General features: G+C 42.7%; 1 protein-coding gene across 1 annotated transcript in view; it reads right to left on the reverse strand.

Annotated features, from left to right (window-relative positions):
* LOC117507494 (fibulin-2-like) overlaps nucleotides 1–27,679 on the reverse strand; it is a 173,815-nt gene that overhangs the window by 29,381 nt on the left and 116,755 nt on the right. Inside the window, exons 6-7 of the mRNA XM_034167369.1 lie at nucleotides 20,476–20,613; nucleotides 4,465–4,608 (exon numbers count right to left, since the gene is read on the reverse strand). Of these exons, the coding sequence (XP_034023260.1) occupies nucleotides 4,465–4,608; nucleotides 20,476–20,613 (282 nt within the window). The remainder of the gene's footprint in view (nucleotides 1–4,464; nucleotides 4,609–20,475; nucleotides 20,614–27,679) is intronic.

The raw sequence follows: 27,679 nt of genomic DNA on the forward strand, positions 1-27,679 counted from the left end.
TGAGTGTCATGATTGGGTATAAAAGAAGCATCACCAAATGGCTCAGCCATTCACAAGCAAAGATGGGGTGAGGATCACCACTTTGTGAACAACTGCATGAAAAAATAGTCCAACAGTTTAAGAACAATGTCTCTCAACATTCAGTTGCAAGGAATTTAGGGATTCCATCATCTACAGTCCATAATATAATCAGAAGATTCAGAGAATCTGGAGAACCTTCTACATGTAAGCGGCAAGGCTGAAAACCAACATTGAATGCCCATGACCTTCGATCCCTCAGGTGGCACTACATTAAAAACCGACATCATTGTGAAAAGGATCTTCCCGCGTGGGCTCAGGAACACTTCAGAAAACCATTGTCAGTTAACACAGTTTGTCACTACATCTACAAGTATGCATGTTAAACCTCTACCATGCAAAGCGAAAGCCATACATCAACAACATCCAGAAACGGCGCCGCCTTCTCTGGGCCCGAGCTCATTTGAAATGGACAGACGCAAAGTGGAAAAGTGTGCTGTGGTCTGATGAGTCCACATTTCAAATTGTTTTTGGAAATCATGGACATTGTGTCCTCCGGACAAAAGAGGAAAAAGACCAACCAGATTGTTTCCAGCGCAAAGTTAAAAAGCCAGCATCTGTGATGGTATGGGGGTGTGTTAGTGCTCATGGCATGGGCAACTTACACATCTGTGATGGCACAATCAATGCTGAAAGGTACATGCAGGTTTTGGAGCAATGCATGCTGCCATCCAAGCAACATCTTTTTCAGGGACATTCCTGTTTATTTCAGCAAGACAAAGCCAAGCCACATTCTGCAGGTGTTACAACAGCGTGCTTCGTAGTAAAAGAGTGCTGGTACTAGACTCGCCTGCCTGCAGTCCAGACCTGTCACCCATTGAAAATGTGTGGCGCATTATGAAGTGCAAAATACGACAACGGAGACCCTGGACTGTTGAACAACTGTTGTACATCAAGCAGGAATGGGAAAGAATTCCACCTACAAACCTTCAACAATTAGTGTCCTCAGTTCCCAAACGCTTAATGAGTGTTGTTAGAAGGAAAGGTGATGTAACACAGTGGAAAACATACCACTGTCCCAGCTTTTTTGAAATGTGTTGCAGGCATCCATTTCAAAATGATCAAATACGAGGTCTGTTAGAAAAGTATCAGACCATTTTATTTTTATTTTTTGCAATAACCTTATGGATTTGAATCAGGTGTGATTGCATCAGCCAAGCTTGAACCTTCGTGCGCATGCGTGAGTTTTTTCACGCCTGTCGATTGCGTTAATCGCCTGTGAGCAGGCTTTGAGTGAGCACTGGTCCTCCCCCCTTGTCGGATTTTCATTGTGAGGAAAATGTCTGAACGGTTAGAGCAGTGCTGCATCAAATTTTTCCAGAAACTGTGAGAGACACCCAGGTGGACACCATTCGGAAAATTCAGATGGCTTTCAGGGACGATTTTATGGGCATCATACAGATTAAGGAGTGTTACAGGCGGTTTAAAGACGGCGCACAATGGTGGAGGGTGCGCCGCGCTCCGAGCGGAGATCGACAGGCTGAAACGACCAGGTCATTTCTAAACTGAATGCTGTGTTGATCCGGGACGTCGTCTGACTTCCAGAGAAACGGCAGAAAAGGTGGACATAGCACTTTCCCGGCACATTCCACTGTTAAAGGAGATTTTGTCATGAAAACAGGAGCGGAGGAATTCGCCATGGAGCCGCTAATGGCGTGGAACGAAAGCACCTGCGTGTTGGTCTCACAGGACATGTTGTGACATGTTCAGCTCTTCGACAATTTCTCGGATACTCACTCGACTGAAAAGCCACCCAAAGCCGTCTGAATCTTCGGAATGGTGGAAAAGCTGGGCATGTCCTGTGAGACTTCCAACATGGAGGTGCTTTTTGTTCTGCGCCATTAGCGGCTCCGTCCTGAAATGATCTCGTCGTTTCAGCGTGTCGATGGACGCTCGAAGCGCGGCGCGCCCTCAGCCGCTGTGGGCCATCTTTAATCCGGTTGTAATGCTCCTTAATCTGTGTGATGCCCATAAGATCTTCACCGAAAGCCATCTGAAGTTTCCGAATGGTTTCCACCTGGCTGTCTCTCACAGTTTCTGAAAAAATTTTGATGCAGCAAAGCGGCAGTCGCTTGGCCATTTTCCTGACAATGAAAATCCGTCGAGGGGGCTGGACCACTCCTCCCACAAAGCTTGCTCACAGGCGAATGACGCAACCGACAGGCGTGAAAAAACTCACGCATGCGCACGAAGGTTCAAGCTTGGCTGATGCAATCACACGTGATTCAAATCCATATGGTCACTGCAAAAAATAAAAAGGTCTGATACTTTTCTAACAGACTTCGTATGTGCACAAAAACAATAAAGTTTATCAGTTTGAACATTAAATATCTTGTCTTTGTGGTGTATTCAGTTGAATATAGCTTGAAGAGGATTTGCAAATATTGTATTCTGTTTTTATTTACATTTTACACAACGTCCCAACTTCATTGGAACTGGGGTTGTACTTCATGCCAAAAATAAACTTAATGAGTTTTAAACAGTAAGATTTCTTACCATTATCTGTATATACAGCCATGGTAAATGTAACATGCATCAGTTCCCAGGTTGACCCAGGCTCCCAACATGGAATTCCGGCTTCTACTTTCTTTTGTTTCTTTTTTAATTATACATTTATTTTAAGGGCAGCATGGTGGATTTGTGGTCAGGACTGTTGCCACACAGCAAGGAAGTCATGGGATCGATTCCCATATGTGGTCTTTTATGTTCTCACCGTGCTTGTGTGGGTTCTGTCCGGGTGCTTCGGCTTCCTCCCACATCCAAAGACATGCAGGTTAGGTGAACTGGAAACTTTAAGAATTGTCCGTGGTGTGTGTCAATGTGTTTGTTGGTCTTTAAGTGGCCCTGCAACAGGCTGGTGTCCTGTCCAAAGTGTACCCCGCCTCACACCCTGTGACTTCTGGGACAGGCTCCAGCACATCGTGTCAATTTTGTTGGAGTAAGTGTGTATAGAAAAAGGATGGATATTTATTTTTATTTTCCAAATGGAAGCACACTGACCACTTGGCCACCACCCCTGCCTGATTCATGTTCTAGCACCACTGTTGCTTAATTCAACTCATTTACACTATCCAATATTGGGTATGGCAACAAAGTGACTTTCAACATTATTGAATAGATTTAAAGTCCTGTGATACAAATTAAAACTTAAAGTTAAACAATTATATAGGTATAGATGAATAAGAACAACAGTGTAAATGTGTGGATAATACGGAGTTGTGTCAGGAAGGACATATAGGATAAATTCCACAGCAGATGCTTTCCTTGTGAAGTTTACTAAATATTTTTTGCCGATATAACTCATCCTTTGGTGTGTTATTACTAAATCTAACACATTTCAACTGGTGCTTTTATTATGTGCTTATTTTCTTTAAGTTTAGTTTATGTATTCAATACTTTTTAATTATAGAACTTAAAATCTGTTCATATTATATTATATTATATTATGTGTTACTTTGTTGCCACATTTTTTTAAGGAACCACTGGTCAAAATTTTTACAGTGTACTTGTAGTGCACAGTATGATAAAAAAAAAACACCCAAGTTGTATCATGTGACTTGGACAAAACCACCACAGCATGCACACAATATAACTTTAGTACAACCCCTGGAATTTCTGGAAAAACTCCCTGTGATGACATGGCATGTTGTACAACGTAACAGGTCCATGGAAATGCAAGGTATTACTGTAGTACGCAAGTCAAACTTCACAACATAGAAAATTACTTTTTGAACATCTTGACAATCCCACCACAGTAAACAAGACCACAATCCATCTGGGAAAAATAATCCCTCCAGCATGTCCTGGGTCTTCCCCGGGGTCTCCTATCTGTTGGACAAGCCAGGAAGACCTCTCTCGGGAGAAAACCGGGGGAATCCTCACCAGATGCCCGAAACACCTCAACTGGCTCCATTCGGGGCAAAGAATCAGCAGATCTACTCTGAGCCCCTCCCAGGTATCCGAGCTTCCCACCCTGTTCCCAGAGTATAAGGCCAGATACCTGACGGAGGAATCTTATTTCTGCCACATGTGTCAGTGACCTTGTTCTTTCACTTCTCACAGCTCATGGCCATGGCCTCCTGAGACAGGAGTGGAAATCAACTGGTAAATTGAAAATCTTGAATCCTGGCTCAGGTCTTTCTTCACAAGTCAGTACAGCGTTCGTAAAACATCAGTACAACCACAGCACAATGAAAGACTATGGTGGTTCATTACAGGCACCCACCTGGACCCTCTGAGGTTACCAAAGCATGGACAAGGTTTCCATCCATGACACTGAGGGAAAACTGAAATGAAAATTGGGCTTTTGCATCTTTGCTAACATCCATTCTTTAAGTCCCATTTTTGTAAAGTTGCAAGATGTGTGTGTTGGGAGGTAAATCTCACCGACACACTTTGCTCCATCAGCGCTGGCATGGTAGCCATGGCCGCACATTATGATTTTCCGTTGGCAGTTGTAGGAGCCGACTGTGTTGATGCAGTTAAAACCGGAGCCGCATGCTTCTCTCAGGCTGCTGCACTCATTTATGTCTGTGGAATGACAGGGAAAAAAGACTCAGACCTCCATTCAGCTGAAGAAATTACACCTCCACAGGAGAGTGATTGTCAGGGGTATACTCCTGATTGACAGGACTACCTATGCCAGTTTCCTCATCGTAATTTCAACAATGATGTGTCACGTATCACCTTGTAGACTTGTTGGCAGTAATCATGCCCTCTTAGGCAATAGTGCTGCAGTAGTCAGGGAGCAGTTTCAATGAAGCAGATGGTATACTGCACAATCTAAATGAACATCTATTCTTGTGGATGTGGGCAGAGCATAAAATGAAAGAAAAGCCACTTTGCATATTGTGTAACCTATGCACATGGAGTATTTATGCCTTAAGTGAGATTCAGCCACAGTAGTAACATCAAGTGTGATGCATTTCTTGACTCATGTAATATCCATTCAAGGAAGAAACAAATAGTACAGAATGAATAAGGTCCAACAGAAGCCTGGAATAAAAATGCTGCTACTGACGCCCCTATACACTTGATTAATCCACATGAGACTGGTGCAGGAGTTCAGTTGTCAGAGTTAGACATGGGTTTGAATGTTTTCTAGTGGGTCATGCATCCCAAGCTAATGGCCATCTTCTCAACTTGATCAAAGGTGTACCTTTTGTTGAATTTCACTTGAATGGGTTGCAGTGACTTGGATAATAAGAAGACATATTTCTTCTTCTTATTAAGTGGCTTTGCTGTGTGTGCACACATTTAAAAATCTGTAAATAAATGAAAATGAATGTTATAACTAATTTCCGACCTTATGCAAAAGAAACTTTTCAAAAGCAAAAGAGTATCTTTTGGATTCTAACTCACACTTGTGAGTACTCAAGATTTTGCACAAATTGTTGTGCACTTATTATTCATTTGTAGAACATATAATACACATTTATGACCATTTTAAAACTCATTCTCCCCCCAGAAACATTAGCAAACTGGTGAAAAAATGTGCGCTGTCCATGGTGCTGAATCCTGAAAAACAATAAGAAATGTGAATGACATTAAGCTCAAGATTTCATGTTTGCCAAACTTTTTTGGTGGAAAGGATGACATGACACTTATGTAAAACTCAGAGTTCATTAACAGAGAAGGCCAGAGCCAAACAGTCCAACTACAATTTTTTTTAGGAACTGAACACAAAGATCAACAAGAAGACAAATAGAAAAATACCACCAGGTTTAGAGCCCCTTCACACATAGTGCAAAGTCTGGTCGACGTCTGGCCGAAAACAGTGAAACATTTTGAATTTGTGCACCATAAAACATCACGCCAATGGGCAGGTGTGCACGAGCCCAGTGCGAGAGTTTGCGCGGCAGTGTCTGTCGAGCAGGAACAGTATGAGGTGCACCACATGATTGCACTGCTTATGTAGCATAAATAAAAAAATAAAAACCAGCCGGTATCTGTGGGACCATATCACGCTGCATATGTGGAATAAATAAAAATTAAAACCATCTGGTACCTGTGGGACCACATTGCGCTGCTCATATGGAATAAAAAAAAACAAAAAAAAAAAAACACCCACGGGATGCAAACTCACGCCTTCCAAAAGCTCTGATTGCCAGTCACAGACTTTACCACTGAGCTACAAAGATGTCATTTGAAAGTTGCAGGAATCTGCCTCATATCTGGAAGGACATGGAAGTATTACAATAAATAAATAAATAACACACCATATAAAAACACCGCATTTATCAAGTGAGCATTACAAATATGATCCGTTCAGTTCCTCTGTAGATAACCCATGGTCACAGACATACAGTTATGAAATGGCATGAATGAGAAACAGTGTGCTCTGATGTCCACAACTACTTGTCCGGTGCATCCAGTTGGCCGCGCACGTGTTCTGCCTGACACGCATGTCTTGTAGACGGCGCGCTGCAGCACAGACACTGCATCATGTGGAACAGAGCTCATGTGGGTGACGTGACGGTCAGATCACCCGCTGCGTGTTCTGATCTAGTGGCCCATTTCAACCTGGCAGGCTGTCATTGTCCGCTACATGTGCTCACTCACTGCAGCTTGTTTCCACAGCCATATATGCTTTTATTTATATCCACGTAAGTGCAGCAATCAGACACACATGCCTCACAGGGAACAGGTGTTAGTCCAAGTCTGTCCACAGTAGGTGTTGTCTAGCTGTGATGTCCAGAACGACAGATCACCACAGCAGCTTCTGTCACAGCCACACCTCCTGTCAGTTCTCAGCGCACACACCAAAGCCACACTCGTGGGGAACTTAGACAAATTTCTCTGCTAGTACAACAGTGGTCGTCTGCAGTCTGCTGATGTGTGAAGAGTGTGACTGGCCACACATTTTCTAAGTGGCATGCAAGCGGTGTTAGATGTTCGTGCGTGTCACCTGGAATTTGGCTGACACCTGCCACAAGAGGGGTTGTGATGGGTTCGCACAGTGCACACTTTGTCTTTGAGCCGCTGGTGTGCACAAATAGTTGTAGCAACAGGTGTATGAGGCATTGGAGGCAGGGACGAAATTACATGGTTTGCACATGATTCCTGCGTCATACGCACTAAGTGCGCACTTCGTTCAAACTTTGCACTATGTGTGAAGGGGCCCTTAACAAGAGTTCAAGAAAAATAAGCTGTTATTATGACAGTCTGTGTCTGTCATCTATCCCCAGCCTGCATTGTGTTCATGGTTTGGCCCAAAGTCTGTGTCTCCATCTGTCAGCTCTCCAGCCGTCTCGACAGTGCACTATATTGTTGTGAAGCACTCGGCATTCCACTCTTCTGAGCTTGCAGAGCAGTGCTCTGTTGGATCAGTTGGGGACACAAAAACAGTTTTCAACACAGCCATTGGTCTGTGGGCCATTAGATCGGTCATGGCCACCCAGGGTGGCAAAATATTTGATATGGCATTTTGTTCACCTATCTATTCATACGTACTTGTAAAAGTATGACAGCCATCACAGAGTTGTAGCTATAGCCTGGGGGAAGTCAATGAAGGATTACAGAGGGGTCAACATTTAAAAATGCAACAGTCATATTGTGAAGTATACCACATCATTAGTCTAATCAGGATCTGACAGGGATTCCAAAAAGGTATAGTTTGGACAATCTATGACTGAATGTTATAGTGTTTATGGTGTTGGGATCTTATTTTGTTTGCTGTGTCACCCACCACCCCCTGCCCCAATTTATTCTGCTTGTGTGTGAGTCTAGGGCGGGCATGGCTGACTATAGACATCTCACACCTGTGGTCAATTGTTCACTCCTGAGCAGTTTAAAAGAGCGGTTCATTCTCCAATTCATTGCTACTTTGTTCACTGTCATCCTGTGGTACACTTGGCTCTTGTTCATAGATTACTATTTTTGGCCTCCCTGGACTATTCTGCTCACCACTCTGACCTTTGCACTCTTTTTTGTATAAATAAGTAATTTATCATTTTTTATAGTAACTGCACCAGTTGTCTGCACATTAGAGTAAGATTCTTACATCAGCATTACATATAGGGTAAAAACGGCAAATAGAAAGCGACAAAGGTCAATTTAAGGTTGTACTGGGATTAAAAGTTAAAGTTACTTCAATTTTGGTAAAAAATTGAAATAAATCATTGGTTAAGCTAATAAAATTAATAAATGTCATAGTTTTGACTTTGTTGAATGTTTGGTCTGCAAAGTAATGGTCAAACAAGGTCAACATCTATCAGATTTGATGATATATATTATACCATAACATATAATTTATGACTAAGCATAACAGAGGAGCAGACTATTCTATTTTAGAACACAATTAACCAATAATTTGCATCACTTTTTACCAAAATTGGAGCACCTTTAACTTTTAACCCCTGTACAAACTGATTTTTTTTTTTGCTGTTTTTCCACATAACATTGATAATCTAAAGTATACTTTTTTGGAGACTTTATTGTTAGACAAATAATGTGGTATACCTTTCAATATGATTGGAGTATTTTTCAATGTTTACCTCTGTATAATCCTTCACTGACCCCTACCTGGCAAAAGCTACCACCCTGGGCTGGCTGCCATATAGAAATATTAGCTAGGTATATGTACTTATTAAATTATGAGTAGTATGTTTTGCCACTTTAGGTGGTAGAGACATGGCACTTTTAAGGTTCTGACACAAGTTCTACATTTGGAGTACTGATGTGAGCCTGGTTGGAGCACTCTTCTGATAATGACATCAGGTTTTTGACTGGTGTCATGAACCAGGGTTCTAAGAAGTAAGCACATCACCTTTAACATATGAAGAGTGAGACGGGTGTTATAAAATTAAAGCTTCACGTGTTGTTACCACCTACCAACACATCACTGCTTCATCTCTCATTCTCTGAGTTCCTGAAAGTGCTATTCTGTAAAATGAAGGCATCATGAACGGACCCTGGGTGCTGAACCATGACATTCGTAATTGGTATTGTGGAATTACACACTACCTGGATGTTGATGGATATAAGCTGAACATGTGTTACATCAATTCTTCCCAGGACATTTGAGAAACCTGCCATCATGAAACCCCTGCTCGATTTTTTGGAAAAGCCTCCTGGCCATTTAGTAAAGTTATATGCCTCTGTACTCTTTTCATTATTCATCACAGGATCAGACACAAGTCAGGTGAAAATGTAGACTGAAATCCCATCTACAGCAGCCACATTATGTTTGTGACAAAAAAAAAGAAGGCTAGAAAAAGGAGGATCCCAGCCTGTTTTTGTGCATTTGGTATTAGTTGCTGGAAGTTGCAGTTTCTCTTAAAGTTCCTCTAGCAAATTCTGTGTTAATCTATTGAGGATTTTCTACCATCCAAAATAAATTAATGAGCGCCAAAAATTCTCTCCTTTGTACCATAGCCACATCAGGTGCAAAATGGATTAGGGTATGCTTTGCTTTTTTAAACTAATGTAATAAATAACAACAAACTGATCTTGATCATGGTTAATTTAAATCAGGGGTCACCAACCCTGCTGATGGAGATCACTTGTCCTGCATTATACTCTCCCTGCTCCACAAACTGTTAATTAACTAAAGACCAATTTATGCTACTCCGTATCTGCAACTCTGTAGCCATGGAGAGCCACTGTCACTGTGGAATTGTCTTGTGTATCAGTTTTGTTATTGTCGAGTTTGTGTGCCAAAATAAATAAGTTCAAGTTCATGTATATATTTCAATTTCAATTTATTTTCATTTATATATCACCAAATCACAACAAGGTTGCCTCAAAGCGCTTCACACAAGTAAGGTCTAACCTTACCAATCCCCAGAGCAACAGTGGTAAGGAAAAACTCCCTCTGAGGAAGAAACCTCAAGCATACCAGACTCAAAGTGATGACCCTCTGCTTGGGCCATGCTCCAGACACAAATTACTAAACAATTCACAAAACGAACCTACAGAAAATGCTGCCGGTATGCGGGACGGTTTCTGGAACAGATACCACACCCATATCTGGATGGAGCCACACCTCAAACGGAGAGAAAAGGAAAAAAAGCAGAATCAACCATCAGAAAGACAACAAATACAATATAATTTGTCAGTTTTAAGCAACAGGAAAAACAGAAGAAATACTAAGGTAATCGCCGGCCACTAGCCCTAAGCTTCAGTAAAAGACCCAGAATTTAGATAAAGTTGAGGCAGCAGCACGCTCCGGTTCCTAATAAAATGAATTAAAAGAGTAAAAAGCATAGAAACATATTATGCCATTATGCTAGGCATACAAAAGAGAAAAATAAGTGCGTCTCAAGTCTGGACTTGAAAGTCTCTACAGAATCTGACTGTTTTATTGATGCAAGGAGATCATTCCACAGAACAGGGGCATGATAAGAGAAAGCTCTGTGACCCGCAGACTTTTTTTTAACCCTAGGTACACAAAGTAGTCCTGTACCTTGACAACGCAAAGCCCGGGCCGGTACGTAGGGTTTAATTAAGTCAGCTAGGTAGGGAGGTGCCAGTCTGTGAACAATTTTATAGGCTAGTTGCAGAATGCTTACCAGTCCAGTAAGTATCAGTGAAATTGTGGCGAGCTGGACATGTCCAAACTTGTCCTCTGACATGCTGAAACGGAGGTGTTCCTTTGTCTTGCTTCCAAAGCGAATCGGTCGTGACGCGCGAAGCCTCCATGCGGCTTTCCATGACAAAATCTCTTGTTAAAAGTGAAATCTGCCGGAAAATGGCTGATGTCCAGCTCTTGTGATAACCAGAGAAAGAGCATACGACGGTCTCGTATCCACAGAGCCATCCGTTTAGAAATGGTCCGGTGGCTTGTGCCGCATCGTCGCAGCTCGGAGCGCGGCACGCCGAGCGTCCTTAAAGGGGTCCTTAAAGCTGTACTAACAGACCTTATTCTCTGTGAAGCCCGTAAAGTTTTCACCGAAAGCCAGATAAATTTTTCGAATGGTTTCCAGGTGCCAGTCTCTAACAGCTTCTGAAAAACTTCTGATGGAAAAAAAAGTCCTTTTCATTCCGCCATTTCCAGACAATGAAAATCCGACGAGGGGGCGGGACCACTCCTTCCCAAGGCGTGCTCACAGGTGAATGATGTCACCGACAGGCGTGGAAAAAGTCACGCATGCGCACGAGGGTTCAAGCATGTCTGACGTAAAAACATGTGAATGAAATCCATATAGTTTTTGAAAAAAATAAAAAGGACCGTTACTTTATTGACAGACCTCGTATATATATATATATATATATATATATATATATATATATATATATATATATATATATATATACACTCAACAAAAATATAAATGCAACACTTTTGGTTTTGCTCCCATTTTGTATGAGATGAACTCAAAGATCTAAAACTTTTTCCACATACACAATGGGCCTCATGTATCAATGTTGCGTACAGCGATATTTGAGCGTATATGGGGTGTACGCCAAAACGGCTGCGCTACTTGGCATTTATCAATGTGGTCGTTGGCGTACACTGCGCTGAAAATATACACCAGGTCGAGAGGTGGCGTAAATTATACACCAAAATGAACCAGCGCTGGAATCCACATAAAAATGAAGATGATCAACATGATAAACAGTGCCATTATACAAATCAATGCACATGTTACATAAATAACACTTTCCTGATTATACTACATAATAATCAATACAAATCCCGCCTTTGCGGGATTGTTATGGAGCACGATCCATGGCCACAGCGCTGACTGCAAAGAAAGCGCTGCTCGCCTTTTTCTCCAGACTTCGAGCCTGGAGCCAGAGCAGCACTGAGCTTAACTTCATGTGGTGTGATCGTTTTAGACTATGAAGTTGATAATAACAACTATAGTGTCGTCATTCCCTTAATTCGCCCGTGCTGCAACCAGGTTTTGTCGTCTCCATTCGGTTGTCACAATAAAATAAATACATTTAAAAAATAAAGAAATCTGACAGATTAGGCGTGTCTCATTAATTGAGTGAGCAAATATCCACATGTCAAGAATTATTGACATGTGAAAAGAGAATACAGTGGTCCCCCGCTATAACGCCATTCACCTGTCGTGGCCTCGGAGTCTCGCGGAGTATTTAGTCCAATTTTGCATGCCTATTTTACAGTGTTCTGTGTTCTGCGTATATGTTTATAAGAATCTTGTTGCCCAGAAGAGAAAAGAGCGCCAACAACTACTCATAACTGTGTTTGTCACACGGAAACAAACACCTGCTGCAGCGAGATGTGAGTGGGAAAAGGCGCAGCGCCAGGACGCAGAGGCGCGATCTGTGAAATACTGGTGAGTCACTATTAATAATTTCTTATGTGTCCGACCTCGTTCGTTGATCATTAAAATTAATTCGTTAGTTCTAAATGCCATCATAATTATTTATAGGAAAACGTTCTATTTTTATTTCTCAAACAAATGTTTGGGCCTGAAAACAGTTTGGTATTATTTTCCTACTAAGGTTTGAACTTTGAGAGTGTTTACACACGAGAGAAAAGTGAGAAAATGTTCATGCTTGACTGAGAAAGTGTATAAACTGTGTAGTGAGGGGTTTTACAGCTTTGAAATGTCTATAATAATTGTAAAAAATAACGCTGACTACGTCGCCGTTTCGCGTATTACGGGCTATTTTTTAGAATGTAACTCCAGCGATTAATGAGGGACTACTGTAACACTTTATTGATTATATACTACAAAACAATTGATACGACAGCCGTTTTTGACGCTCTATTGGCACGCGTCGTGATTGGTGGAGTTCTTTTTCATTGTCGTCTTCCCGGCTTCCATGTCGTAATATGAGGGTGTGTCTGAAGCGGAGTCTGAATATTTATGGGCGTGTTTATTATAATTACGATCGTTTCCACCCGCCGCATTTATCAAGATCACGTCAGGCGTATGCCAGAAATGGGTAGGTGCGCAGTGCTTGATACATGTCACGGCGACTTTGGTGTATTTCAAGTTTACGCCGTAAATTTATGCCACAAGTGCGCAACATTGATACATGAGGCCCAATATCACCATTTCCCTCAAATATTGTTCACAAACCAGTCTAAATATGTGATAGTGAGCACTTCTCCTTTGCTGAGATAATCCATCCCACCTCACAGGTGTGCCATATCAAGATGCTGATTAGACACCATGATTAGTGCACAGGTGTGCCTTAGACTGTCCACAATAAAAGGCCACTCTGAAAGGTGCAGTTTTGTTTTATTGGGGGGGGGGGGGGATACCAGTCAGTATCTGGTGTGACCACCATTTGCCTCATGCAGTGCAACACATGTCCTTCGCATAGAGTTGATCAGGTTGTCAATTGTGGCCTGTGGAATGTTGGTCCACTCCTCTTCAATGGCTGTGCGAAGTTGCTGGATATTGGCAGGAACTGGTACACGCTGTCGTATACGCCGGTCCAGAGCATCCCAAACATGCTCAATGGGTGACATGTCCGGTGAGTATGCCGGCCTTGCAAGAACTGGGACTTTTTCAGCTTCCAAGAATTGTCTACGGATCCTTGCAACATGGGGCCGTGCATTATCCTGCTGCAACATGAGGTGATGTTCTTGGATGTATGGCACAACAATGGGCCTCAGGATCTCGTCACAGTATCTCTGTGCATTCAAAATGCCATCAATAAAATGCACCTGTGTTCTTCGTCCATAACAGACGCCTGCCCATACCATAACCCCACCGCCACCATGGGCCACTCGATCCACAACACTGACATCAGAAAACCGCTCACCCACACAACGCCACACACGCTGTCTGCCATCTGCTCTGAACAGTGTGAAACGGGATTCATCCGTGAAGAGAACACCTCTCCAACGTGCCAAACGCCAGCGAATGTGAGCATTTGCCCACTCAAGTCGGTTACGACAACGAACTGGAGTCAGGTCGAGACCCCGATGAGGACGACGAGCATGCAGATGTTTCAGCAGCTGTCCGAGTGGCTGGTCTCAGACGACCTTGGAGGTGAACATGCGGGATGTGGAGGTCCTGGGCTGGTGTGGTTACACGTAGTCTGCGGTTGTGAGGCTGGTTGGATGTACTGCCAAATTCTCTGAAACGCCTTTGGAGACGGCTTATGGTAGAGAAATGAACATTCAATACACGAGAAACAGCTCTGGTTGACATTCCTGCTGTCAGCATGCCAATTGCACGCTCCCTCAAATCTTGCGACATCTGTGGCATTGTGCTGTGTGATAAAACTGCACCTTTCAGAGTGGCCTTTTATTGTGGGCAGTCTAAGGCACACCTGTGCAGTAATCATGGTGTCTAATCAGCATCTTGATATGGCACACCTGTGAGGTGGGATGGATTATCTCAGCAAAGGAGAAGTGCTATCACATATTTAGACTGGTTTGTGAACAATATTTGAGGGAAATGGTGATATTGTGTATGTGGAAAACGTTTTAGATCTTTGAGTTCATCTCATACAAAATGGGAGCAAAACCAAAAGTGTTGCGTTTATATTTTTGTTGCGTGTATATATATATATATATATATATATATATATATACGAGGTCTGTTAGAAAAGTATCCGACCTTTTTATTTTTTTCAACAACCATATGGATTTGAATAACGTGTGATTGCATCAGCCAAGCTTGAACCTTCGTGCGCATGCGTGAGTTTTTTCACGCCTGTCGGTTGCGTCATTCGCCTGTGAGCAGGCTTTCTGTGAGCAGTGGTCCACCCCTCTCGTCGGATTTTTATTGCGAATAAAATGTCTGAAGGATTTGGAGCTTTTCAACTCCCACCTCCAGGAGAGCTTCTCCCATATCGAGGGGGAGGTTGGAGACATGGAGTCCGAGTCGACCATGTTCACCACCTCCATTGTCGATGCGGCCACTCGTAGCTGTAGTCGCAAAGTCTCTGGTGCCTGCTGTGGCGGCAATCCCCGAACCCGGTGGTGGACACCGGAAGTAAGGCCATCAAGCTGAAGGAGCCCTCCTTGTCTTTGTTAGTAAGTGGGACCGCGGAGGCAGCTGACAGGTACCAGCAGGCCAAGCATGCTGCAGCCCGTGCGGTCACAGAGGCAAAAACTCGGGTCTGGGAGGAGTTCGGGGAGGCCATGGAGGAGGACTATCGGTCAGCCTCAAATAAATTCTGGCAAACTGTCTGATGCCTCAGGAGGTGGAAGCAGCTGTCCACCGGCACTGTCTATGGTGCGGGTGTGGAGCTGTTGACCCTGACAGGGGATGTTGTCGGGCGGTGGAAGGAATACTTCGAGGTTCTCCTCAATCCCATTGTCACGTCTCCAGAGTACTGGAGAGGAGAATTCGACCGATAGTCGAACCTCGGATTCAGGAGGAGCAGTGTGGCTTTCGTCCTGGTCGCGGCACACTGGACGAGCTCTACACCCTCCATCGGGTGCTCGAGGGTTCATTGGAGTTCGCCCAACCAGTCCACAGGTGCTTGGGACTCCGGAGAGGGTGGACACATCTCCTCCTCTCTCCTCTATCTCTGCTCCAACCTTCAAAGTCCCTACTTCACCAGCCTGTGAATTCTTCAAACTATATTTGATTAAACATGGAATTGATCAGCTGGTCTCTGAATGCTAGTGACACCATTTTTTCTACAAGAAGATCAGGGCTGGGAGACCCTGCGTGCCCGGATGGAACTTACCCTGCGGGGCTATGTTCTCGATGCCTGGGAGACTTGGCATGTCGCATGCTTTGCGCCTTTCTCTGTGGAGGACGTTGAGGATTTATTCATATTTGGATTCATAGTAGGAAGGCTGGTACTTATTGGCTTATGTGCTGCCCTGACATACCGGAAGACTGACAAGATGGCTGCCACCAAAACCACGACCCCTCGCTTGTCCATCATGATTCATGAGTTGGGCAAGGCGATGCATTCTCAGACTACGTTAACCCTTAAACTCGGACGCAAATTGGATAACATCTCGGAGCAAATGTGTGCCTTGCAGGAGAAGGTGAAGTTTTCAGAGGCCGGGAAATTTTCATAATTGGGATTTGGTTTGTTCATGTGAAGCTGGAAAAGTGTTTTTCACAGTTGAACCAAACACGACAGGCTTACCAGCCTTTCAAGGATCAATGCCCATTGTTTTTCCTCCAGAAGAATTTCTACGGCCTTGGGAAGATTGGCTGCCTCCTTATCTCTCTTACTCCAGTACACAAGGACAGACAGACTCACACATGGACAAAGACTGATGCATGCTCCACTTTCCCTCTACCTCCCTTCATGCTCCCTATCACACACCCCATCCCAGCCACCGCTCACGCCACCCCTTTCCCCTCCGGGGGCTGCGCGGTTTTAGCTGCGGCAGGTCCCCATTCCCCCCAAGCTAGCGGTGGCATGAATCCAGTTGCAGCGGCTACCACACACTCACATCGCCTCAATTTGGAAAATGGACTGTTTCATGTGTAGTGCACATAAACAGTGTCAAATGTATATGTGTTGTGTTAATTGTGATGTGTGCCATTATTACGGTAAACAAGTAATAATTGTGGATTAATTGCTGTTTGTCTGTGGAAATGTGAGTGTGGATGTAATCTCGTTGTTGTTGCACTTGTAATGACAATGACAATAAAGCTCATCCATCCATCCATCCATGTGCTTTGTGGATCTGGAGAAGGCGTTTGACCGTGTCCCTCTGGGCCCCCTGTGGGGGGTGCTCCGGGAGTACTGGGTCCGGGGTCTTTTGCTAAGGGCTATCCGGTCTCTGTACAACCGCAGCAGAAGCTTGGTTCGCATTGCCGGTAGTAAGTCAAACCTGTTTCCAGTGCATGTTGGGCTCTGCCAGGGCTGCCCTTTCTCACCGGTTCTGTTCATTACCTTTATGGACAGAATTTCTAGGTGCAGCCAGGGTGCAGAGGGGGTCCGGTTTGGTAACCACAGAATCTCATCTCTGCTGTTTGCGGACGATGTGGTTCTGTTGGCTTTGTCAAATCAGGACCTTCAGCGTGCACTGGGGTGGTTTGCAGCTGAGTGTGAAGCGTACAGGATGAAAATCAACACCTCCAAATCTGAGGCCATGGTTCTTGACCGAAAAAAGGTTTCTTGCCCTCTTCAGGTCGGTGGAGTGTCCTTGCTCAATTGGAGGAGTTTAAGTATCTCAGGGTCTTGTTCACGAGCGAGGGACGGATGGAGCATGAGATCGACAGACGGATTGGTGCAGCATCTGCAGAGACGTGGTCGCTGTATCAGACCGTTGTGGTGAAGAGAGAGCTGAGCAGGGGGGGGGCAAAGCTCTCAATTTATCTATGTTCCGACCCTCACCTATGGTCATGAGATTTGGCTCATGACCGAAAGAACAAGATTGCGAGTACAAGCAGCCGAGATGAGTTTCCTCCACAGGGTGGCTGGGCACTCCCTTAGAGATAGGGTGAGGAGCTCGGTCACTCGGGAGGAGCTCGGAGTCGAGCCGCTGCTCCTCCACGTCGAAAGGAGTCAGCTGAGGTGCCTCTGGCATCTTTTCTGGATGCACCCTGGATGCCTCACTGGAGAGGTGTTCCGGGCACGTTCCATTGGGAGGAGGCCCCGGGGAAGACCCAGGACATGCTGGAGGGAGTACATCTCTCGGCTGGCTTGGGAACTCCTCGGGATTCCGCCGGAGGAGCTGGGGGAGGTGTGTGTGGATCGGGAGGTCTAGGCGGCTTTGTTTGAGCTGCTGCCCCTGCGACCCAACTCCGGATAAAGCGGAAGAAAATGCATGGACGGATGGATGGATATATATATATATGTGTGTGTATATATTAGAATAGCATTCGCTGAATTCTATCACAAAATTCATTAACTTATCATCTAAAATAATCAAATAATAAATTTAGCTTATTGGTCCGTGACATCTTCCTATATATCCTTTGACTTTTAAATTGCAATTATTACAACTTTAAAATTGCAAAACAATGATTATAGTAACAATTTAGGCATTCATACTATGCAAAAGTCTTAAAAACGTCCCCAGAACATTATACAAAAATTAGGTCCCTACCCAGCTAACAAAATAAAGTTCCCAAAACATTATAAGAATCTTTGTCAAATGTTATTACAACATTAGCTGTAAAGTTCTCAGAATGTTTTAGAGAAAAGGTTTTTTTTTTTTTTTTTTGGTTCCCAGACCGTTTGATAGTAGCACAAATGTTTTGAGAACTTCAGGTCTAACATCCTGGGAAAGTTTATTTTTGGTTCCCAGAATATTCTGGTAACATTACATAGTTCACCTAAAGATACGAGGTCTATTAGAAAAGAAACCAACCTTTTTATTTTTTCAAAAACCATATGGATTTGAATCACGTGTGATTGCGTCAGACAAGCTTGAACCCTCGTGCGCATGCGTGAGTTTTTCCATGCCGGTCAGTTGCGTCATTCGCCTGTGAGCAGGCTTTGAGTGAGGAGTGGTCCAGTCCCCTCAGCGGATTTTCATTGTCAGGAAATGGCGGAATGATTTGGGCTTTTTTTCCATCAGAATTTTTTCAGAAACTGTTAAAGGCTGGCAGCTGGAAACCATTAGAAAAATTTATCTGGCTTTCGGTGAAAATTTTACGGGCTTCACAGAGAATAAGGACTGTTACTACAGCTTTAAGGATGGCTTTAAGGACGCTCAGCACACCGTGCTCCGTGCCGCCATCGAGAGCCACAAACCACCGGATCATTTCTAAACGGATGGCTCTGTGGATCCGAGACCGTCGTGTGCACTTTCTCTGGTTATCACAAGAGCTGGACATCAGCCATTTTCTGGCAGATTTCACTTTTAACAAGAGATTTTGTCATGGAAAGCTGAGCGGAGGCTTCGCGCGTCACGACCGATTTGCTGATGGAGCGAGACAAAGGAACACCTCCGTTTTGGTCTCACAGGACGGCTTTGAGATGGCTTTCAGACAGCTGTTGGTGGTATTTCCATCGAGTGATTATCCGAGAAATTGTGGATGTGCCTGGACATGCCAGAACATGTCCCGTGAGGCTTCATCATGGCGTTGCTTTGCGCCATGCGGCACCGCTGCGACGCGCGGAATTCCTCCGCACGTCTGTCTCAATGTGCCGAAAAAGTGCTGATGTCCACGTCTTTTCACAATTCCTGTGCTAGTCAGACGACGTCCCGGATAAAACATAGCGTCCAGTTTGGAAATGAAGGGCACATTCCACTGTTACAGGAGTTTTTGTCATGGAAAGAGGAGCGGAGGCTTCGCGCGTCGCAGCAGTGCCGCATGGCGCACAGCAACGCCGTGATGAAGGCTCACGGGACATGTTCTGGCATGTCCAGGCACATCCACAATTTCTCGGATAATCACTCAATGGAAAAACCACAGACAGCTGTCTGAATTCCATCTCAAAGCCTTCCTGTTAGACCAAAACGGAGGTGTTCCTTTGCCTCGCTCCATTAGCAAATCGGTCGTGACGCGCGAAGCCTCCGCTCAGCTTTCCATGACAAAATCTCTTGTTAAAAGTGAAATCTGCCAGAAAATGGTTGATGTCCAGCTCTTGTGATAACCAGAGAAATGGCACACCATGGTCCCGGCTCCACAGAGCCATCCATTTAGAAATGATCCGGTGGTTTGTGGCTCTCGATGGCGGCACGGAGCGCGGCGCGCCGAGTGTCCTTAAAGCCGTCCTTAAAGCTGTAGTAACAGTCCTTATTCTCTGTGAAGCCCATAAAATTTTCATCGAAAGCCAGATAAATTTTTTTTAATGGTTTCCAGCTGCCAGTCTCTAACAGTTTCTGAAAAAATTCTGATGGAAAAAAAGCCCAAATCATTCCGCCATTTCCTGATAATGAAAATCCGTCGAGGGGGTGGACCACTCCTCACTCAAAGCCTGCTCACAGGCGAATGATGCAACCGACAGGCGTGGAAAAACTCACGCTTGCGCACGAGGGTTCAAGCTTGTCTGACGTAAAAACATATGAATGAAATCCAAATAGTTTTTGAAAAAAATAAAAAGGTCGGTTTCTTTTCTAATAGACCTCGTATTTTTCATTCAATATTCCAAGAACATTCTTGTAACATTACTTAAAGTCATTATCTAGTCATTAAAAAAAAAAAAAAAAAATTGGAGGAAGAAAGACCATGAGACAAGAATTGATATATTTGTCAAATTTCCCCCAACTGTAAACATGACTTGTCAATATATAAAATGAAGTACTAACGTTAGGAAAATGTTGTCGAAACATTTCTTATAACATAACCTAGAAACAGCCAATATATAATGTTACCAAAATGTTATGTGTTAGCTGGATACACAGTGAGACCAGCCCCAAAAATGACCGTTTGCACTTTGTGATAGCTAACTTTTTACTGCACCTCTTTTGCAAATTCCAGTAGGAGTTTTGAACCCCAAAATAGGATCTGCATTTCCACAAAGTTTCAGTAAATCTCCCCCTTCATGTATTGTTTAGCATTTCTATTATTTCCATTCCTCTTGAAGTATGGTAGCTGTGTTGTTGTGAAGTTCCATAACTCGGGATCCAGAGTGACGACCTCTTACCGATACAGTTCCCGTGGGAGTCTTGTGTGAAGCCAGTAATGCACTTGTGCTTGGGTTTACACCGGAAAGAGCCCACTGTGTTCTCACAAATGAAGCCAACACCACAGTTATGGGTCTGTGTCACACATTCATCAATGTCTGCAATGAGAGACAGATGCACAAATGTGGGATAAACACAACAACCCCATAGCACAATCATTATCAGCATGTATTAAAATCCCATTTGAACCACAAATAATCTCCTCATGCATACAGTAGGTGGCACTGTGGCTCAAGGACTGAACAGACATGTGAAGCATCTCAGAAAGTCAAAGTTTTCCTGCATCAGTGTTTAACTTCAATCCAATGTAACTCCCCTCCAGTAACAAAATAACTTGCTCCAACTGCAATTAACAGAGGCTGCACAGAACTTCTTAAATGACAGTTATTGAATCTCATGAGCGATGGATGGAGTTTAAATGGCTGATTTGTTATCACGTTTGTGAGCCTTGAGTCCATTTCCCTGAAGTTCATGTTGCACTGGTTCCTCTGAGATTGTTCCATGATGTTCAGCGGACTGTTTTAATTCGGGCCTTTCTCAGTCGATCATCATGACACAGCACTGATTTGTGCTTTCTTTTTCGTGCAGCTAATTAGTTTTCCCCTGTTGGGTACTTGACTAAATATTGCGTTAATTATCTGGCTGCACTGATTAGTCCTCCCTCGTGCCAAGTGCTGATGACACAAGCCACGGAGCTTCAAAGTGCTTCACCGCCCGCGCAATGCTACTGCTGAATCCCAAACAGCTCTACCGGGGCCAAGCATTTGGCATAAATCTTTTATCACACATTATTGACTCGTGATTATATATTCTGATATGGGACGCAACAGTGCTCTAAGGATTTGTGTCCTGTTCGACAACGAAATGAATCTAAATATAACCTGTTTGTATGCAGCTTGTCTGAAAATAGACATCTGCAGTCAAAAATGGTAAAACAGACCAACAAATGGACTCTGGATGCATCATACAATAAAGCCTAGGTCATACAGAAATAAGATTGTTGGCAATTTAGGAGAGTCATCGACAGTCTCTGTTGCAGCCCCCTCAAGAATACGTTGGTAGACTTTCTGTAAAAAAGTTGCTGTCACAAATGTAAGAGTCTTTTGCGAATGACATGGATGCACACATGCATGATGGTGGCACCATTGGTGTGTGATAGCTGTGTATGTTGCACAAATTTGTAAGAGTGTCTTCCTTTTTAGCATCACTCCTGTAGGAGCTGTCTGTTTGACTGAACAGTGATGCTTTTTCACACATATGAATATGTACGTGTGTGGTGCACAATCTGCATATCTGTGGCAACACATGCATGCTACAGCTGTGCAACAAACTCTGATGCAATTTGTCCACGTTGCACCCAGACATACTTGTTTCATTGACACGTGTCATAGTCTGGACTGCACTGAGTGTGTTATGCTGGCAAAGACAGGTTTGTTTGACAAGGGTGAGCGCTCTGAGTCATGGCTGGAGCTGGACTGTTGGCACGGGACAGGCAGTGGCGTTCTAACCAAGTGGGGAAAATATAAAATACAGATGAGTCCAGTTTTCTGTGGAGTGAAGGCTCATTTTCTGCTGATTACGAGGATGTTTTATATTAAGTTTCCTAACTGACAGATTTCCAAAAGGAGTGTGTCTGTGGAGCAGAGATGCTTGGAGGTGTGGCCACATTAAATCTGAGCGTAAACACTGCAGGTCCATTAACCAAACATCACTGATGCAACTGTTTGATATTATCATTACTAATTGGATACTATAGTCTTCACTGCATTCAGTAACAGTTTGATTAAAAAGGAGTCTGGTTTCTCACCTGATTGATATGACATGAATTGTGGTCACCAGCACACCAAAGCCACAAAATACTTCATCTTTTCATGCGTGCAGTATGACTGATTCATAAATCACTTATTGTATGAATTAATTTGGGGGTGGGATTTATATAAGGAGTTGGAGTACAGTAATTACCAGATATCCTCATTATTTTGCCACTTTGGAATGTGCCCTATACAGAATGCATGCATCCAGCTAGTCTGTGCCTTTTTTCTGTAAAAGAACCTGAAATTATGTAAGGTTATATTAATAATATTGTGTGAACACAAGCATCTGTGTAAAAGGGGTTTTCTGCTGTTTATGTCATGCATTGGAATGCATAAAAAGACAAATTTGATAAACACAGTTTGTTGTTGGCTCACCTACATTGTTGTAAGCAAAATAGTCTATAGATCTGAATGCAGATTAATAAATAAATAAATAGCTCAAACATGTCTTATTGTATGTACGAGGTCTATTAGAAAAGTATCTGACCTTATTATTTTTTTCAAAAAACATGTGGATTTGAATCACGTGTGATTGCGTCAGACAAGCTTGAACCCTCGTGCGCATGCGTGAGTTTTTCCACGCCTGTCGGTTGCGTCATTCGCCTGTGAGCAGGCTTTGAGTGAGGAGTGTTCCAGCCCCTCGTCGGATTTTCATTGTCAGGAAATGGCGGAATGATTTGGGCTTTTATTCCATCAGAATTTTTTCAGAAACTGTTAGAGACTGGCAGCTGGAAACCATTAGAAAAATTTATCTGACTTTTGGTGAAAATGTTACAGGCTTGGTAGAGAATAAGGAGTGTTACTGTCGCTTTAAGGACGGCCCCCAGCGGCTGTGGGGCACGCCACACTCCGAAGCCGCCATTGGCACACAATGGTCATGGATCCAGACAGCCATCCGTTTAGAAATGAAATGGTCATTCAGCCTGTCGATGGCGGCTTCGGAGCGTGGCGCGAGCCACAGCCACTGGGGGCCGTCCTTAAAGCGACAGTAACACTCCTTATTCTCTACCAAGCCCGTAACATTTTCACCGAAAGCCAGATAAATTTTTCAAATGGTTTCCAGCTGCCAGTCTCTAACAGTTTCTGAAAAAATTCTGATGGGAAAAAAAGCCCAAATCATTCCGCCATTTCCTGACAATGAAAATCCGACGAGGGGCTGGACCACTCCTCACTCAAAGCCTGCTCACAGACGAATGATGCAACCGACAGGCGTGGAAAAACTCATGCATGTGCACGAGGGCTCCAGCTTGTCTGACGCAATCACACGTGATTCAAATCCATATGGTTTTTGAAAAAAATAATAAGGTCGGATACTTTTCTAATAGACCTCGTATGCTGCTTTTCACAAAAACACTTTCCAAATTTCATCAGTGGAGCTGTTCATCTCTTTTTTTAATTTTCACTCCATCTTCCTCACAATCAGTGTTTTTTTCTCCAGCCTTACTGTGTCACCTGTTGACAAATGCACCTCGGTGGCACAGAGATGGTAACTCTGTCGCACACCAAAAGAAAAGCCATTGCATTCTTTTGTCAGCCATGTTTTGAGTATGTTCAGGATATGGTCTGTGACTGATTTTTACCCCACGATACATCGCCAACAGCCATCTTTTCTGTGACAGTTGAGCCAATGTGGTCAGGGGCGTAGCACCAAATTCTGGGCTCTAGGTACTAGCCACATTGAAGCCCCCTCCCCCACCACTGTTCTTTTTTATTAACACAAACACCAAATGTGTAATGTGTAGTCAAACCAGGTCTAAATCATGTGTACCTTAGGTCACACTTGGGAGTCAAAACCCTTTTTAAAGCTGGGTGAGCAATATTGAGTTGGGGGGTCTGGGGGACCAAATTGCACCACTCAATATTGCTAGTTTTCAAGCTCACCTCGCTTTTCAAAGAAATTGGTTAGCAACTGTTTTCCCTCATTTAGTTTTCTTTTCCTGTCCTTTTTTCTCTTCTTTTTGAAATCCAGACTTTTTGATTTTTTTTTTTTTTTTTTTTTTTTTAGGAAAGACATGTCTTATTTCAGCCTAAACACTAGGACTCGATTAATCTTTTTTTTTTTTTTACTTACATGTGAGTTTTGCCATTCTTTAAGTGAGTTATTATTAAAAGGCCTTTATCACGCAACATCAACGTTTGAGCTTGTAACAAAATTATGATGTTATATTCTCATCAAAGACATACCTGGAGTAGTGTCTTGTTTTATTTTGCACATACATACATCACCAACACACCACAAAGATATTTCCATCAGGTTTCACCCGATTATGAGCATTTTTAGATGCCTACAGTAACTATCTCTACCACTGACAACATATTACAGCGAGAGTCCATGAAAGCATTTTTAAAGGCCTGATTAAAGTGTAATATGTGATCTTTAATAAGATATTTTCACGAAAAAAGACACAAATGTGCAGTTAACTGCATTTTATTTTTTCTTGTGTAAAAACACAGCTTATATGTGGTTTGACCAGAACAAATTGTCATTAAACTTAAATAAAACAGGGATGAAGTGGAGGTGCAAGAGTCACTAGATGTTCACCAGTGGTGGGCACAGATAACCAAAAAATTAACTTCGATAACAGATAATAAAATAACTGAAAAGTTATCTTTGATAAAGATAAACCGATAAACCACCCAAAAATGTATCGGAAGTTACAGATAATCGATAAATTCCGGTGTTGTCTATGGGACATTTACAGTTACTAATGAGCTGAAATTGATTATTGACACGATCGCTTTTGAAAGCATCAAAAGCGGTAAAAGACCTAAAGAATAAGCAAGAATGTTTGACCATGCTGCCCCTTGCAGGAAGCAGCACAGACAAATCCTAAGAGCACCCACAAAATCAACTTTTTACTAATCATAATCATTTTTCTTTGAACATTCTGCCCCTGCTGGAAGTTTTTGTTTACAACAGCACTCCCACCACAGAGACACACCGAGAGCAGCATAAGACCAGCTCCCTATCAATTTCAACACCCCGGTCAGGCGGAGGTCTTGAAAAATAAAGTCATACTAACTTATGGTTTTTTGAAAATACTGAAAGAATAACTCCATTAATGTCAATTCTGTCATTTGTACAAAGTTAAAATATAACATATATCTTTTAATGTTGAATAAGGCACTAATTCTGAGGTATTGTAACAAACACAGACCGCAAAGCATTCTGGGTAAAAGTGCTAAACAGTGATTGGTTCAGTAATCCATTATGTAAACCAACACGTTAATGTGACGTGTGTCGTGTGTTGGTTTAAAGATAAATGTGCTTTTGTAAAATATTCCATTTTTATTTGTAAAAACAGGAATTTTTACGGAGCCCTGGAAGTGTCTTCGCAATTGCATGTTTTAAAACTTTTATGATGTTGTAAAACGTGCACTCAATATTAGTAAGTAAGTAAGTAAATTTATATTTATATTTATATTTATATAGTGCCTTTCACAGACATAAGGCCATGTACACACGTTGTCGGGTATTTGTAAAACCGAATATCTTACCCTTTCAGTTTGGGGAAAAAACTTCATCCACACTACGTTGTTTAAAAAAAAAATCCATCCACATCGAACCGTATAAATGTGTTGTAAGTAGTCTGCCAAACCTTTGGGTGGCGGTACTGATTAAAATTCTATCCAATCAGGAGCCTTATTCTCTTGTCGTCACTTCCACAAAAACTAAAAACATGGCGCCAACCTCGTTCGTGTGGACCGATAAGGAGTCAGAATTACTTCTAACCGTAGTTTTAGAATACAAAGTTAACAAATATATGCACACAAAAAGTGCCTGGACAATGGACAATACCAACACTTTGAGAGCAGCCATGTACCCAGACGTTTAATACTGCCATGAACACTCCTCATCATATCTTAGATCTTGTTCTGACTTATGGTATGGAAATAGAAGACTTAACAGTATTCCCTGAAAACTCCCTTCTGTCTGATCATTTCTTAATAACATTTACATTTACTCTGATGGACTACCCAGCAGTGGGGAATAAGTTTCATTACACTAGAAGTCTTTCAGAAAGCGCTGTAACTAGGTTTAAGGATATGATTCCTTCTTTATGTTCTCTAATGCCATATACCAACATAGTGCAGAGTAGCTACCTAAACTCTGTAAGTGAGATAGAGTATCTCGTCAATAGTTTTACATCCTCATTGAAGACAACTTTGGATGCTGTAGCTCCTCTGAAAAAGAGAGCTTTAAATCAGAAGTGCCTGACTCCGTGGTATAACTCACAAACTCGCAGCTTAAAGCAGATAACCCATAAGTTGGAGAGGAAAATGGTGTCTCACTAATTTAGAAGATCTTCATTTAGCCTGGAAAAAGAGTCTGTTGCTCTATAAAAAAGCCCTCCGTAAAGCTAGGACATCTTACTACTCATCACTAATTGAAGAAAATAAGAACAACCCCAGGTTTCTTTTCAGCACTGTAGCCAGGCTGACAAAGAGTCAGAGCTCTATTGAGCTGAGTATTCCATTAACTTTAACTAGTAATGACTTCATGACTTTCTTTGCTCATATTCATATTCATCAACATGTTTATTAGACCCCATTCTTACCAGGCTGCTCAAGGAAGCCCTACCATTATTTAATGCTTCGATCTTAAATATGATCAATCTATCTTTGTTAGTTGGCTATGTACCACAGGCTTTTAAGGTGGCAGTAATTAAACCATTACTTAAAAAGCCATCACTTGACCCAGCTATCTTAGCTAATTATAGGCCAATCTCCAACCTTCCTTTTCTCTCAAAAATTCTTGAAAGGGTAGTTGTAAAACAGCTAACTGATCATCTGCAGAGGAATTCATCATAGTACAGAAACAGCATTAGTGAAGGTTACAAATGATCTTCTTATGGCCTCGGACAGTGGACTCATCTCTGTGCTTGTTCTGTTAGACCTCAGTGCTGCTTTTGATACTGTTGACCATAAAATTTTATTACAGAGATTAGAGCATGCCATAGGTATTAAAGGCACTGCGCTGCGGTGGTTTGAATCATATTTGTCTAATAGATTACAATTTGTTCATGTAAATGGGGGATCTTCTTCACAGACTAAAGTTAATTATGGAGTTCCACAAGGTTCTGTGTTAGGACCAATTTTATTCACTTTATACATGCTTCCCTTAGGCAGTATTATTAGACAGTATTGCTTAAATTTTCATTGTTACGCAGATGATACCCAGCTTTATCTATCCATGAAGCCAGAGGACACACACCAATTAGCTAAACTGCAGGATTGTCTTACAGACATAAAGACATGGATGACCTCTAATTTCCTGCTTTTAAACTCAGATAAAACTGAAGTTATTGTACTTGGCCCCACAAATCTTAGAAACATGGTGTCTAACCAG

Source organism: Thalassophryne amazonica, chromosome 3 (genome assembly GCF_902500255.1).
Source record: "Thalassophryne amazonica chromosome 3, fThaAma1.1, whole genome shotgun sequence".
Lineage (NCBI taxonomy): Eukaryota > Metazoa > Chordata > Actinopteri > Batrachoidiformes > Batrachoididae > Thalassophryne > Thalassophryne amazonica.